The following is a 14522-nucleotide window of genomic DNA, read 5'->3' as shown; positions in this document are numbered from 1 at the left end:
GTGGTGTGAGCCTCTTGTCAGAAAAGTTGATATGTTTCTAAAGATTTACTAACAATGGTGAAGGGAACGTGTGGTTTTTCACTTTGATGTATAATAAGTTTGTGTGCAGCAGCCTGGAGTAGAGGTAGTATGACAAACCATTAATGATCTCAATGAATCAGTGAAATCTAGTGCTTTAAAATTAATAGGATTTTATTATTGGATTACCAGAGTAATCATTTGGAAATACTAATGTGACAAGAGCAGACATTTTCTTTAGTGGACATTACAACTTATATATACTGAAAAACCTGTTGTTGCTCATCCTAAAGTAGCATAAAGATAATTTGTAAGTTGCCTGTTACAAGCCTGAGACATGTCTAAATTGTTCCACCATTATATGCATAATGGATAAAATATTTCTAAAACTAGTATGTGGATTTTTAAAAACAGCTTAGTTATAACAAGTCGTACAGAAGGTGGTAAGCATAATGAAAGGTAGACAAATCCTCAAAAGTTTTTATCTAAAGTATGGATTTACCTTTTGGCAGGCCCACATACAGGTAAGAAATCCTGCTTGCCCTTTGTAAAGTAACGAAGTACAGTACAGGCTGTAGGCAACATCCTAAACATTTGGACATATGGGAAGAAACATGTTCTAACCACATTCCATCCCTTGGTAAGTGAATTTTACCTGAATCATTGTCCATAAAGCTTTTTGAGTGTGGTGACACTGTCTATTTAGCATTTTTTTTACATTTTGAATTTAGTGCTCCTGAGAAGTACCAGATTGATCGCCTGTGTCTAGCTTTAGAACATGCACAACACAGGTACCACTAGGGTAAGCTGATCTACCTGGGTCTTCCATGGTGCTTCTTTCCTGTCCAGGAGCAGCTACTTCTAGGCGTGAGAGGATAGTTCAGTTTCTGCAGCTATTCAGTCCTTGGCCTCTGTAAAGAGAGAGGGTGGCTTTTGTGCCATATGCACTGCTGCAGGTGGCAGAACCACCACTGACTAAGCTGGAACTTAAACCAGAAATTAAAGGCTGTATCCTATTAAACCATATAAAATGTCATTAACACATAAACCCAATGTACAAAAACATAGCTAATGGCAAGTTTACTATGCACTTTCTTATAAAGAGAGGATACTGGCATGGTTTTATCAGTTTCTTTTGGCAGTGTAAAAGGAACTTCTGAAACTTTTGGCTTTAGATACATTAAGATATAGTTGAGTTAGCACATTTTATAAACAGCTACCCTGAGTTGATAGCTAGTTGTATGTCTTGTTACCACAAACTTCCTGTTTTCTTAAAACCTCTATGAGAAGCTCATCAGGTATTTCTTCCAGGTCACAGTTCCACGTGGTCAGACTGTTGTCTGCAACTTCTGCAAGTTCAGCATCTTCGATAGCTTCCAGAAAATACACATCATCAGTCACATTTTCCCATTCTGTATTTGAACAGAGCTTGTCAGGAGACTTCTTATTTTCTTGATGTATCCTTAATGATGTGCTTTCTGAGAAGTCTGTAAGGTTAGGTTTTTCTTCTATGTTCCCACTCTCATCCATAAAAAGTACATATTCTTCCTTTAAAAAAACAAATATTACTTATTCAACATGTAAGTGTTCATTACTTCTGGGGGCTAGATCTCCTTGTTGGCTTCATAATGGGAGCAGAGTTAGGCTAAGGCTGAGCACTTCTGAAAATGTCACCTCTAATGAACAGTGTAGGTCAGCTGACCAGGCAAGTTTCTCATGTGTTTTTGGATTGTGGGCATTTACCATACAGCCAGACCCTAATCTTATGAAAGTCAGTTTTCAGTAGGACCAAAATTTAGTCCTTAAAAGCAGTGCCTTGTAACTGGCAAGCTTTTGAAAATCATGCTGTAAGAGCACTACTGAGTTTGCTCTAGCTGCATCTGTAGGGAGATAACACATTTTATGGATATGTGCTGTTTCAAAAAGAAATGATTATTGAAGGGATGCAACCAATCTAAAGAAGTTACATGCCCAACTGTAATATTTTCCAAGCAGAACTAGGGGAGACACACACACAACTTGTATGGCCCTGCGGATGTCACATGAGCCGTAGCTGTGTGCTGATTGGGCCAAGAACCACTGCTTTAAATAGTGATGATTCACTTACTAAGAATTTTTTCCTAAATAGGTGTAACTTACCAACAATCAGTTCTGCTTCAGATAGGACTTCATAAACTTGCAGTACACCGATCAATAAACCATGAAAAGTTTGGTTGAAAGGTAATGCCAGCTACTGAAAAGCTGTTATTTATAAAGCTCAAGGTAGGGGTTGCTTGGCCAATAGTCTTCTCTACAAAGGTTGAATATTTACATTATTGCTTTACTACACTACATGAAAGGATTTTCTAAATGAAGATTAACTTCACTCTTCAAAGTCCATGACTATCATTTAAATTCCGTGTGAATAAATTTAAAAGTGTGAATCAGTTGTTTCAGCATATTAAACCACTAATGCTATGTATTAACTATGCTACCATCATTTTGTGTGTTGCAAACACTGGTTGAAGTCTGACTTGTATTTGCCTAAGCATCAGAAAAATAGAAAACGGAATGTATTCTTTGAATCCTCCATGAAGTTTAAAGGTGACACTCATGTATTGATCAGTTAGATGGTGTAGATATAGTCAGAGATTAAAAGATCTTGTGCACAAGGAAGATTTGCCTTAGTCTAGGTGAGATATTGGTAACCTTGCCTACGGCCAGTCTATATTAGCACTTCCCTTGGTGGTAGGAGTACTAGCAGGAGAATTCTGAAATATTTAGGGTCCAATTATGCAGTCACTACAGTTGGAGTCCCATTGCCATCCATTGAACAACTCACAAGTGAGTAAAGATTGCACAATCATTCAGTCCCTTAGTGTAGGCAAGATTTTTAAAGGGCTACCAGAGATGACAATGGTAACTCAAGTGTGTTCCAAACTAAGTCTTTTCGCAGTTTTTGTTTTTTTCTTGTGGGGATGGGGAAGAGGGAAAGGAACAAAAAATACATACCTCTTTGAAAAGAAAAGGGAGGCATATCTCAGGGGGTAATGGAATACCTAAATCAAATACAGTGTGTTTATATTTTGTTCAAAGTTAATGTTTCTGAAATGGTTTTGTGTAATTTTATTGAAAACATACTTACTTTCTGATTTGAAGTTTTTAGCTCTGCAGACAGGGTCATAACATTTTTGATAGTAAACTTCTTTTTTTAGATCTACCAGGATCCTTAAAATACAGATGCAAGTGTTGGCTAGCACTTAAACAGCATTAGCTACATTATACACATCAGGCCAGGATTTCATGCCCTTCCTCTGTTTCTAAAATAGTCTTTGTACATGCACTCTGGCCCATTTACAACTGAAATTACATAAAATATGCAATGTTAAACAAAATGGAAATTACATTAAGAGTGTGCATCTTAAATGTACAGGTTTTTGGTATGTTTTAAAGCCACGGTGTTGAAAGTGAGGTACAATTATCTTCAGCCTACATTAAGTCTGAACAAAGATGGAAAATAAGACTCTTAAAAGACGTTGATTTGTATAAGATAGTTATAAAATGAGTTAAAACCCTCACTTTTGCAGTGAGTTTAACTAAAGCACTTGTACAAACTCTGGTACTTAACAAAATTGCATAACCTGGATTTGCAGTATGGGACAAATCTTACCACATAATTTGGTAATACTATACCATTTTAGCTGTGGTTGAATAGAATATTGTACATCTCTTGCTGTTAAAAACAATCTAATATTCATTCTTTTGAAAAACATTTAGAAATAGGATACAATTGGATAGAGTCCTTTAAAAAAAAAGCAGCATGCATTTGGTTATTCTCACACTCAAGAGGAGACTGGCTGTTAATTTCTCTTCAGGGTAAAATTGACAATCAGATGACAAGTTACATTTACAATTTGTAACCTAAAAAATTAAATTAGTCTCTCTCATCAATATTCAGTTTACTAAGTAAGATTAACTAAACATTTTGAGTGAAATTCTGACCCCACTGAGGTCAGTACCTCCCATTATCCTCTGCCATTGGAATTAACTCCATAAATAGGTATAAATGTATGTTCAGCTAAAGAGTAAACTCAAAAAATTCCTTCCATTTCCAGTGAATAGCAGGATAGGGTTGGGATCTTGTTGTATTAGGTGCTGTAAAAACACTCTCCCTTCCATGAACAGTTTCTGTTCAAGCATTCCTGGATATTCTAGTTGCATAATGAAAAATTCCTTATTAAAAGGTTAATTTGAAGCCTTTCAAAGTAAAAGTGCCTATTAAATAAAACACACTTAAAGAACATACATTATGTTATTACTTTTGTGGGCTCTTCCAATATTTTTACACCAGCGATATCTGGATATGTCATAAACAAGGAGTTCTTCCAAGGAAAAATAATTCCATCGTCGTATCCCTGGAAAATTAAGTACCCTTTTTAAAAATAATTCATAACATCTTGAGAATATATGTCTGACTCTCTTTAAAAAATAAAAAAAGTTATGGTCCTTACCTCCATGAGCGTCATCTTTATTAACTAAAGAAAGGACAAAACAATCAATTTCTGGATAAGGTGAATATTGATATCCTTCTATGGGATCTGTTTAAAAACAAGTTACCGTTACAGATTATACAAACTCAGAAAAAAAAAGTGTACTTGAATCTCACTAACCATTAAGGACCTACTCCTAGTCCCATTACCATCAATAAAGCAGGACTGGGCTCAGTGTCTAAGTGGTATACATCTTGGAAAGCATTTTTCATTATAGAAGAAGTTGCCCTTGCTCAGGAAGTCTGGAGCCAGATCCCTACTTTTGGGAAAGGCAGGTTACAATTAACAATTAGCACATGCTCCTGGAGATTGGTCAATGCTTATTATTCCTGGGGACAAGAAAACTCTACACTGTGGACTAGATTCTGACTTATATTGAATACTAGTTTCCACTACAAATAGCCCTATTGATTTCAATGGGGCTTTCGTGGAGTAAGGTATTATGCAGGATCAATTAGGTTGGCACACACTGATCCTTTATTAATTTCAAGCTTTACTCTACATCCTGAATATAAAACACCCAAGTTGCTGCTCATGTAACTTACTCTGGAAAGGTCTATAGAACAGGGAAAGAGAGACACTCCTGCATGCTCCCAATTTACTAGTGCATGAGTAACTAGTTAGGCAGTCTCCCTGGGAAATGAAGGGCATACCCTCTGCAGGACTCAGCTAAAGGATATTGCCTAAATAAGCTGCAGCAGAAAGTTTCCACTGATGTATAAGAACAACAGCCCAACGAGGATGCAATTTATCAGATGTACAATTTGAGATATATTCCATAATTAGATCAGGTGCACTGTAATACATATAGCAAATTAATGATGCAAACACTTAAGATAAATTTTTCTATTCAATAAAATCACATATTCAAAAGATTGTTATGAAGTACCTGAAGTGCTATTGAAAACTCTCCTGTCTGTTTGTTTAAACATTTTTTTCTTCCCTTCTGGGATGTCACAAGTTAGGGCTCTTTCAATTTCTGAGAACCTGATGGAGAGAGACAGTGGGAGAAGTCAGTCATAACTCAGATTTCTGGACATACCATACTTCCTTTTCCGATTCCTATGGCCCCTTTATTTCTTGTTCAGACATAAAAGATTCATTTTAACTTAGTTTCCTCTGACATATTCCAGCAGAGGGCAGAGTTTCCTTCTTCCACAGCAGAGACAGAAAGATCTACCCTCACCCAACCCAGGATCCTCTGCACTACTTCTAGCCCTATTTGCTATTTATGTAGTCCTTGAAAAGTATTGTTTACTTTTGGATGGCTTTTAGTAGTCTTGCACTTTACCCTTTTAGACTAATAATTTGCAAAGAACTATGTTTTTTCTTTGCTGTGTTTCTGGCATGAAAACAAACCATCATATGGGGCAAATTCTACAACAGATGATTTCTTGTCCTTACTCAGGAATGACTCCACTGAAGTCTGGTTTGGTTTTTTTTTTTTAATTATACTATAGGATATAGGCCTCAATTGTGCAAGGTATTTAGGCACATGCTTAGAATCTCAGAACTGGAAGGGACCTCGAGAGGTCTTCTAGTCCAGTCCCCTGCACTCAAGGCAGGACTAAGTATTATCCATTCTAGACCATCCCTGACAGGTGCTTAATTGAGGCCCATCACAACCAAAGATTTACAGGAATGTTGAATGTAATATGCATCTTTAAAAAGATATTTACAATCAAAACTCCATAATAAATGCAGCTCAACTGTGGCTCAATCCTGTGAGGTGCTGAGTACTGAAGTCATTAGCAATTTTGGTTGCCTCATCTCCCAAAAAAACACTCAGTACATTTCAGGATTAGGTCCTTAGATTGCAGCCTCTTTTGATAATAAATTGTGTTGCATATATTTGTGCAGCACTAAGGAAAACTGCTGTTGCTCACTAAAGTTTACACACAAAATAATGCTTTTCATTTTCTTCTGTGTCTAGACTGGAGTTATTCTCTCTTAAATGGTTCAGTGAGGGCAGTTTTGGATTTTGGTCCATTTCAGAGTCCTACCTAATTTACAATGATAGAAATGTAGCACTTGTCAGCTGAATAACCTTGAACAAGTCAAATTCTTCATCTCAAACAAAAATTAAAAACAAACAAACAAACCCCAAAACACAACCTCCCTCCCCATACACACACACAGAGTGCAGTTCAGAAACCATCACAAATGGCACAAGTTCTCTGAATTTATTGCATATTTGAAGGTAGGTGCAGCAGATTGGATTTCTGACAAACCTTTGCTTCAAGGAATAACCATCAGAAAAATTTACCTGCTGAAACCAATGGCTGAACTTTCCTAGAATAGAATGCATCAGTCTCAGTGGAATGTCAGCCCCCGCAACAGTAGTGGTTGCTGCTACAGCAATTATAAATATTACTGAAGTCTACATTTTAAAGTACTTTACATAGCACTGTAATTAAATTGTTACCTAACATTGCAAACCAAAGAGGAAAGGAAATATTGCTCCTCAACAGAAATATTCTTTTTGGGTTTAGGAACAAACTTGTTATCTTCAGCTATTTTCAAAGTCGTATGCTTTCCTGCTTTTGATGACTTATACAGCCGGAAATTTCTATTCTTTGTATAAACTCCTGCAGAGAGAGAGAGAGGTTTCATAATGTATTTACAGTTGGCTAGGTTCTCTCATATGTATTGTTTATACACTATATTTGGGTGTCTGAGAAAAAAGCATTTAAAGGCGTAAACACAAACTTATATTTATCCCAGTTCATTTCTCACAGTAGGAGTTATATAGCAGGGTAAGAATGAATCAAACAGCCATATATTTATCCATAATATTCAACTATAAGGACAATCACTCAAAACTGCTGTACAGACATTTTAAGTAAATACTAGTTATTTGGTACTATTTCAAAATCTCTGCAAATCATTCTCCAGTCTAATTGTTCTTTTTCCTAGCATGAAAAATCATGTAACTATTTTACATTGTAAACATGGTTTGGCAATTTATCAGTTTCCTATTCTCTGTGTGTCAGTGTGACTATATCATAGTTGCACTTCAACAACAAGAGTGGTAGTCAGAAAAATGCAGTTCACCTCACAATCTCAAAACAAATATGGGTTGGCAAGTATGAACAATTCTGCTCGAGACTTTGCGTGTATGTGGGGGGGGGGTGGGGAATTGTTTAATTCTGAAGCTGTATTTAGTTCTCATGAAAGTTTAAGGACTATGAGCATTGGCATGACTGATCTATTGCATCCCAATTTTGTCTTGCAGTATCCTGCTCCAATTTGTTCTTGGTCTCTGTCTACCAATCATTTTGTAATTTAGGGTGGTAAGCCCACCATGTTCTAGCTCACTGTGAACTAAAACCAAAAACGGAAGTAACAAACCCACATATTATCAGCTTAGTGTGCCGCATAACTGCACCCTCCCACCTTATTTTTTATTCACTAGTCTCTGCAGGAGTTACTGTTTTAGTTACAGTCACAGTTCTTCTGTTGCAGAGCACTTTGTTACTCTCTTTTTAGGGAACCAACATAACAGTGCAAGCTAAGTCTTGGAAGTTAGGTACCTGCTATTCAAGGAAGAACACTGCTGAGAGTAGTTACAAAATAACTTTTCTGTGGCAAATACAAAAATAGATGTGTCCAGAACACTGTATTATTGTGTCACAGTACTCAGCTGAGCCACCTACTAATATGTAAAAATACCCCAAGATTGTTACCAATAAGCCAGTCTTCCAAAACTTCATAGGTGAAAGATAACATAGTAAAGCAATTCAGAAGCCAAAACGAAAACTGTGGTAAAAGAAGTCATTGTAGACCTGTCCGTGCTTTCCAATTATTTTGAATTTGTATTTTTTAAGAGAAAAAATTCTGCTCAGTATACAGGAATTACACACAGATCTTCACTTTTTTGGGGGTAGGGCAATTAACAAGCTACATGTATGCAACTGACTGTGAATATATTTGAACAACGCATTTCTTGTTGATCATTATTTGATTTTATTCACATGAATTTTCTAGACCATTCAAAATGCAGCACCTTGTTTGCTTCCTAAAATTACCTGGATTATGGATTCTGCAGTTTCTATTCAATAGGTTCAAATGGATTAGGCCTTAACTTTAAATTATCTCTAGAAGATGTTCGGAATCATACATTCCTTATACACACCATTAAAAAGGAGTACCCATCCCTTGCTTTAGGTAGTCTGTGACAAATCTTAAATACACAACTATCAAACAGACTGCCTCTCTAGTCCCCATCTTTGTAATCAAGCCACTTGCCATTTAACTGAACCAATGACCCCATGCAACTATTGTCCCCCTTATCATCAAGGGGTGATAGATCCTAATGATAAACTGAAGTCTCCAAAGGACAGAGTTTTTATTTACTGTGGAACAACATTATGGAACCTCAGCTAATATTAAAAGTTCCACAAGCATGTCAATATTTAAGGCCAAATTTAAAATACAACTTAAGATAATTTGTTTGATTTTTATTGAATTGCATCCTGCATTTTGTTGTATGTTCAGTACTTAATTATATTACTGTACATTAAGCAAAACACTGTGCAAACAGTGCTGGGACCAAAGCATAAATCATCTCTGGTTACTTAACCTTTGTTGCATTCCAGTACACAACCTTAACAGGAATAAAATACACATAATATGGAGCTGAATTCTTACTTAATTTGTGCATGCAAATGCCTCCTTCCCGCAGGCTGCATTTTCTGTGCATGCATCTAATGGCAGAATTTGGCTCAGAATTCTGTCAGTAACTAATTTTTATATTTACCCAGATCGACGACAAGTTGCTTGCCTCCCTCCTTATCATTCACAACAAGAAAGGAAAGATCAGGATTTTCGTTCTGTTGCCGTGCTCCATTTTCCAGCGTTTTGTGCATATTAGATTGCCATTTCCCAGGAGGCTCCTTCACTGCACTGAGGTTTACAACAGTACCATCTATTTCAGCTGTTGCTTTGGAAGACTGGGAAACAACACTGTCCGCCCCTTCTTCTAGAATCAGAGCATCAGCTTTATTTTCAGTTAAAACAAGAGCAGGTTGCAAAACTGTTTTCACAAAATTACCTTAAAATAATAAGAAAAGAAATGGATCAGGGTCTGTTTAGTCACAAGTTAAAAATGCATTCAATATGTTTTGTGCAAAGACTTTCAAATAAAAAACCAGGATAGAGTTTCTCTCTCTTCTAAGTCTGGTGCACAACCAATGCTTTAAACTGCTAAATGGGAGGCCCAAGTTTTGGCATGAACTTTAGTTGAAACTGAAGTTTGTGCTGCTGTTTTTTAAGACACCTCACCATGTTAAAACAGGTATGTAAGAACTGTCCATATTTTGGTTGTATCATTCTCTCACACCCTTCACCATCTTAATGGCTGTGAGCTCCTCAGGGAAGGAGCCATGTGTTTCTATATATTTGTACAGAACCAAACAAGTGGGCCCTGGTCCTAGAAACAAAATAATAATAAAAACTGAAATGTTGTGAATGGCAAATGTGTAGTAATGTCACTACAGCTTCTCTAACCAAAGTTTCACATTGAGGAAAAAATCTTGGATACCTGTTCAAAGTCCTAGTAAACCAGCCTTGTGCAGGGTTTCAAAGGAGGACCATACTCTTCTCTACCAACCTGACAGCAGGGCACAGGACACCCATGCTATTGCCCAAAGAGTGTTACTACTGGTGATAAGAGTCATGGTCTGGTACTTCATCCATGATCAGAGCACACAGGGTGCTGGTTTTGGTAATGAATGACTTTGCCAATGATCAGCATGAGCCAGAATTTTGGATTTGACATTGACTATGGACTTGGATCTCCCATTAGACTGCCAGATTCCCAGTGAGCAAAAGAGATGCTCCATTCTCTTAGCCAATTGGAGCCTCATTCTGTGAACACTTATACACACCACTTACAGTAATGTGAATGGGACTACTCACATGCGTAAGTGCAGGACTGGACAACAGGTCAGTACTGTGGCATATGAGGGAGCATCAGCCACTACAGCTTGCAGCTTGAACAACAGGTTTTTTATTTGCATGAATGAGTGCAAGTCCACTGAAATCAATGGAGCTGAACTTGCTTAAACCGGCTGTGAATTTAATCCCTTTGTTTTAAAGCCTTCTTAGAGGTTGGTAGAAGAGTAACACACTTAATATTTTAGGATATTACTTATTTTGCAGAATGTTTGACAGAAAAATTCTAATAAAATACTCAGTTTTATTAGGATAAGACTGCAGTTTCATTTTCTAGTTTGTCCCAGAGAACACACAGGTTGTGATGATTTATAATGGAAACATCATAGATTAAATAATCTATTATTCATTAACTGGTATTCCACAATAAAGACTTGATTTAAAAAAAGAGAGAGAAAATTGCTTATAGCTTTAATATCATTGGACAGTTTATTTAAACTGTTGACCTTCCTCTCTCTTCATATACAAAAAATCCTGATTGATATTTAGATGCTTGGATATCACTGTATCAAGCAAACTGAATTTATAGACATTTTCTATGTAAAAATCAGTAGATAATTAGGCCCAACATTTAAAAACTGAATTACTCAAACTATAAAGCTGCTAATCTTCAAGAGACAATCAACCATTTTTGACATGTAGATGATTAAGAGATTAACTAAATCTGAGTTTCATATTTAATGTGTGTTAAAGAGTAACATTGTTTACTAAACTGACACTTTGTATCGCAAGCAAATTTAGTTTCCTATTACTGCTAGGAAGGCAAAATAACAATAAATAAACCATTTACTGCTTACTCTGCCTACTGTCCCTATAAATCTATTATAACCATGACTGATTTTAAACACAAACATTTAATGTCCAGCCGCGTTAATAATTTAGTTCACAATGGTGATAGAAAAAGCCTAACCAATGGGCTGGAAGTAATAGCTCAAGTGCTCTTATTGAAAGGGAACAGCTGATGTAATAAACTGAAAGAGTATGGGTTTATTCTACACTTAGCTATCTAGATCACAAGGCTAAAATTAGTTTTAAATAAAATACTTTTGATCCACACATTCTTTAATAACTTTATAAGAAAGAGGTTACAGAATCAAACTTTTAGACTGATGAAGAGTTAATGATCACATTTAATCATTTTGTTTTTGTGGCTGCAATAGAAGAGTCATGGGGGGGAGGTGGGGGAGAACAGGGAGAAGAAATGGTTTTATTTGTTTCTATTAGTCTTAATGAAAATAATGAGCAATATACTGCTTATGCTATATGCCGGGCGAGGCTAGTAGCACTGCCTAACATTAAGGTTGCCCAACACTTCCCATTGTAGGAATCTGTTTGCAGTTGCTTATAACTTTGCCAGCCTTTTATCTGTTTGGTTTGAAATTTTCCATATGAGGTGTCTCCCTCAAGCTGGTTTCTTGGTTTTTCTTTCTTTCTTTTTTGGGGCGGGGGAAAAGGTTTCAGCCAAAATGATTTAACTGCTTATGAAACTGAGGTTAGAGGAAAATACGTTGTTTTGCAATATTAAAAATAATTCTGTTGTCCTTTTCTTTGAGAAGCTACAGCAACCCCATGTTTGGACCAGGGACTTGAAATTTGGCAGGGTGTGACCTTTGGGCCGGGGTAGTATGTACCTTTTGCTGTTACTGTGAAAATTTGGCCAAGTTATCAACCTCTGAAAAAAATCTCAGTTCACACATGCCCAGTACACACTTCTTACAGTTTTATTGCTAAATTTGCCAAAGATTCTGCCTTCACTGAGCATGCTCCATCCCCTCACAGCTCCCAGTGCTGACCAGACTGTATGTACTATCCTAAAAGAGTGACAGCACATGCTCCAGCCCAGGGCTGCAGGAGCAAAGTCAGACTTTCTCTGTAACTGTTGCTCTAGGCTGGGGTGGGGCGAAGCACTTGACCCTGAGAGCAAGGAGCCTGTCTCTCTTGTGCTCTCAAATCACTCCCAGGCAACTTTTCTTACTCTTACTAAATGAAGGATTTTATTGTAATCCCACTGGTGTCAATAGCAAAACTCCCAGTGAGTTCAATGGGAGCAAGATAAGGACCAACAGGGGCATTTAGGGCCAGATTCTTGGTTCCAGTCTGGCTTCTTTGTATCGTTCCAGGGCACTTACCAGCCAGAAAGCTGCCCTGAAGGACAGCTGAATGTTCCCCTTGCATAGCAAACTCTCTGTCTAGCCCAGAGCTAGGTATGGAGGGACTACACTACTTCCTCCAAGCCCCACAAGAGTAAGTAGCATGAGAGTATGGGACTGGAATCCACTGTGCTTTGGCAATCCTGGGTTGGCAAAATGGTCCATGAGGGGCTGTTGTAGCCTAGAAGACATTCCAACTTATGTCAAGAACCAAAGAGCTTCCCACTGTTCCCTAGATCAGGCTAATGCAAAGGCAGCTTTAAGGTATGCCTTTGCCCTTTCACTAAGGTCTTGGGCTAGCATAGCTCAGCTGGATTCAAGAATCTGGCCAATAAAGTTTAACTTCAGCCAATTAAAAAAAAAAACACACACCTTAATCTACAAAATAAGTAAGCAACTGTAAAACTATCATCAAGCCTTTTACCAGCTTTTGTGATGTCTTTGTTCTGTAAATACAGTATAGACACACACACAGAGAGTAGCTGTTTCCTTGAAGTAGAAGGCTGATGAGAAATTGCGCTACTAGTCACAGAAAACAAAAGAAAATACATGAGCAGGAAATCAGTTGAAGCACAATAACACACAAATATGTAACTGGAAATACATATTTGTTTCCACCTATGGTCCCCATTATCATAATATCTGAGTGCTTGATTGTACTAGTAAGATATTAAAATTCCACACATTTCCTTTTTATGTACTAGAAATAAGAAAATATGCTTACCAACATTAATATTATCCTTAAATGCTGTCTTGTGAAGCAGAAATATTAAGTGATGGCTAAATTTTTCATCAGTGCTGGAATCTAAGTTCAAGACATCTTCAGCTGAACATTTAACTCCATAAAGTTCTTCCAGCTTTTTACTAAAAAGCTGAAAAATAAAAAAAGTAGGCTATTTTTTGTTTTTTTAATAACTAAAAGGTACCCATAGATTGTGACAGGTCAGATTTTATGTCTTCATTCATTTCAAAGATATTTTTGGTTTTGAACATACTGTTTTTTTAGACTATGAAGTTTCATGATTTATTAAAGTCTCACCAAAATACAAACACATATTTTACCTTATAAATTGAATACGTGTATGATTATGGTACCAGTAGCAGACTGTTGCAAATTTCCAGTTTCTCACCCAAAAGCCTAATATACCATCTCATCTATACATTTTTCTGTTACACTGCTTCCCAAGTACAGTTTACAGCTCCAGTGACAACCAGCGTTGAAGACTCTACAATCCACACCTACGACAACTTAGGGCTAGTCTACGCTGGCAACGCTAAAGCGCTGCAATGTCAGCACTTTAACGTGCCTTGTGTGGTCGTGGCGCAGCGCTGGGAAAGAGCTCTCCCAGCACTCTCAAAAACCCACCTCCCCGAGGGGCGTAGCTATCAGGGCTGGGAGCGCGGCTCCCAGAGCTGGGGCCCTGTTTACACTGGCACTTTACAGTGCTGCAACTTGCTGCGCTCAGGGGGGTGTTTTTTCACACCCCTGAGCGAGAAATTTACAGCTCTGTTAATTGCCAGGGTAGACAAGCCCTTAGTCACATTATATCTAGGGCCAGAGTTATGACCTTAGATCCAACGAGTCCAAAAGCTTCAGATCTTGGTATCTCAGATCCCTCCTTTTGGATCCAACAATCTTCTTTGATTTTGAGGATCCCTTAGATTTCACAACTGACTCTCATGCTCTCAAAAGAGGTGGATCCCCTGAAGACTGCTCCAAGAGAAAAGCCCTCATTCAGTCTGTGGCTTCTTTCCTTCGCAGCGAGAGGCATGCACAAGGCTCTTAGGATGAATGTTCTTAAACCTTCGTACTTATCTGAGACAGGATATTTTACTAGAGAAGGAGATGTATTTCTGAAAGCTCGTTTTA

The 14522-nt window shown here is 37.4% G+C and overlaps 1 protein-coding gene across 4 annotated transcripts in view; it reads right to left on the bottom strand.

Annotated features, from left to right (window-relative positions):
- Positions 1-157: 157 nt before the first annotated feature.
- PRIMPOL (primase and DNA directed polymerase) overlaps positions 158-14522 on the bottom strand; it is a 34652-nt gene continuing 20287 nt past the window's right edge. Inside the window, exons 6-14 of one of the 4 annotated variants that reach the window (XM_084626130.1) lie at positions 13377-13524; positions 9307-9600; positions 6973-7135; positions 5437-5534; positions 4509-4595; positions 4304-4412; positions 3143-3225; positions 3010-3056; positions 158-1566 (exon numbers count right to left, since the gene is read on the bottom strand). In XM_084626130.1, coding sequence (XP_084482256.1) covers positions 1252-1566; positions 3010-3056; positions 3143-3225; positions 4304-4412; positions 4509-4595; positions 5437-5534; positions 6973-7135; positions 9307-9600; positions 13377-13524 — 1344 coding nt within the window. In that variant the 3' untranslated portion in view covers positions 158-1251. The remainder of the gene's footprint in view (positions 1567-3009; positions 3057-3142; positions 3226-4303; positions 4413-4508; positions 4596-5436; positions 5535-6972; positions 7136-9306; positions 9601-13376; positions 13525-14522) is intronic. The other 3 variants (XM_084626131.1, XM_084626132.1, XM_084626133.1) reach the window with 3 other exon arrangements.

Source organism: Lepidochelys olivacea, assembly GCF_965140295.1.
Source record: "Lepidochelys olivacea isolate rLepOli2 genome assembly, chromosome: 4".
Taxonomy (NCBI): Eukaryota; Metazoa; Chordata; order Testudines; family Cheloniidae; genus Lepidochelys; species Lepidochelys olivacea.
This window is presented reverse-complemented; position numbering and strand designations above follow the sequence as displayed.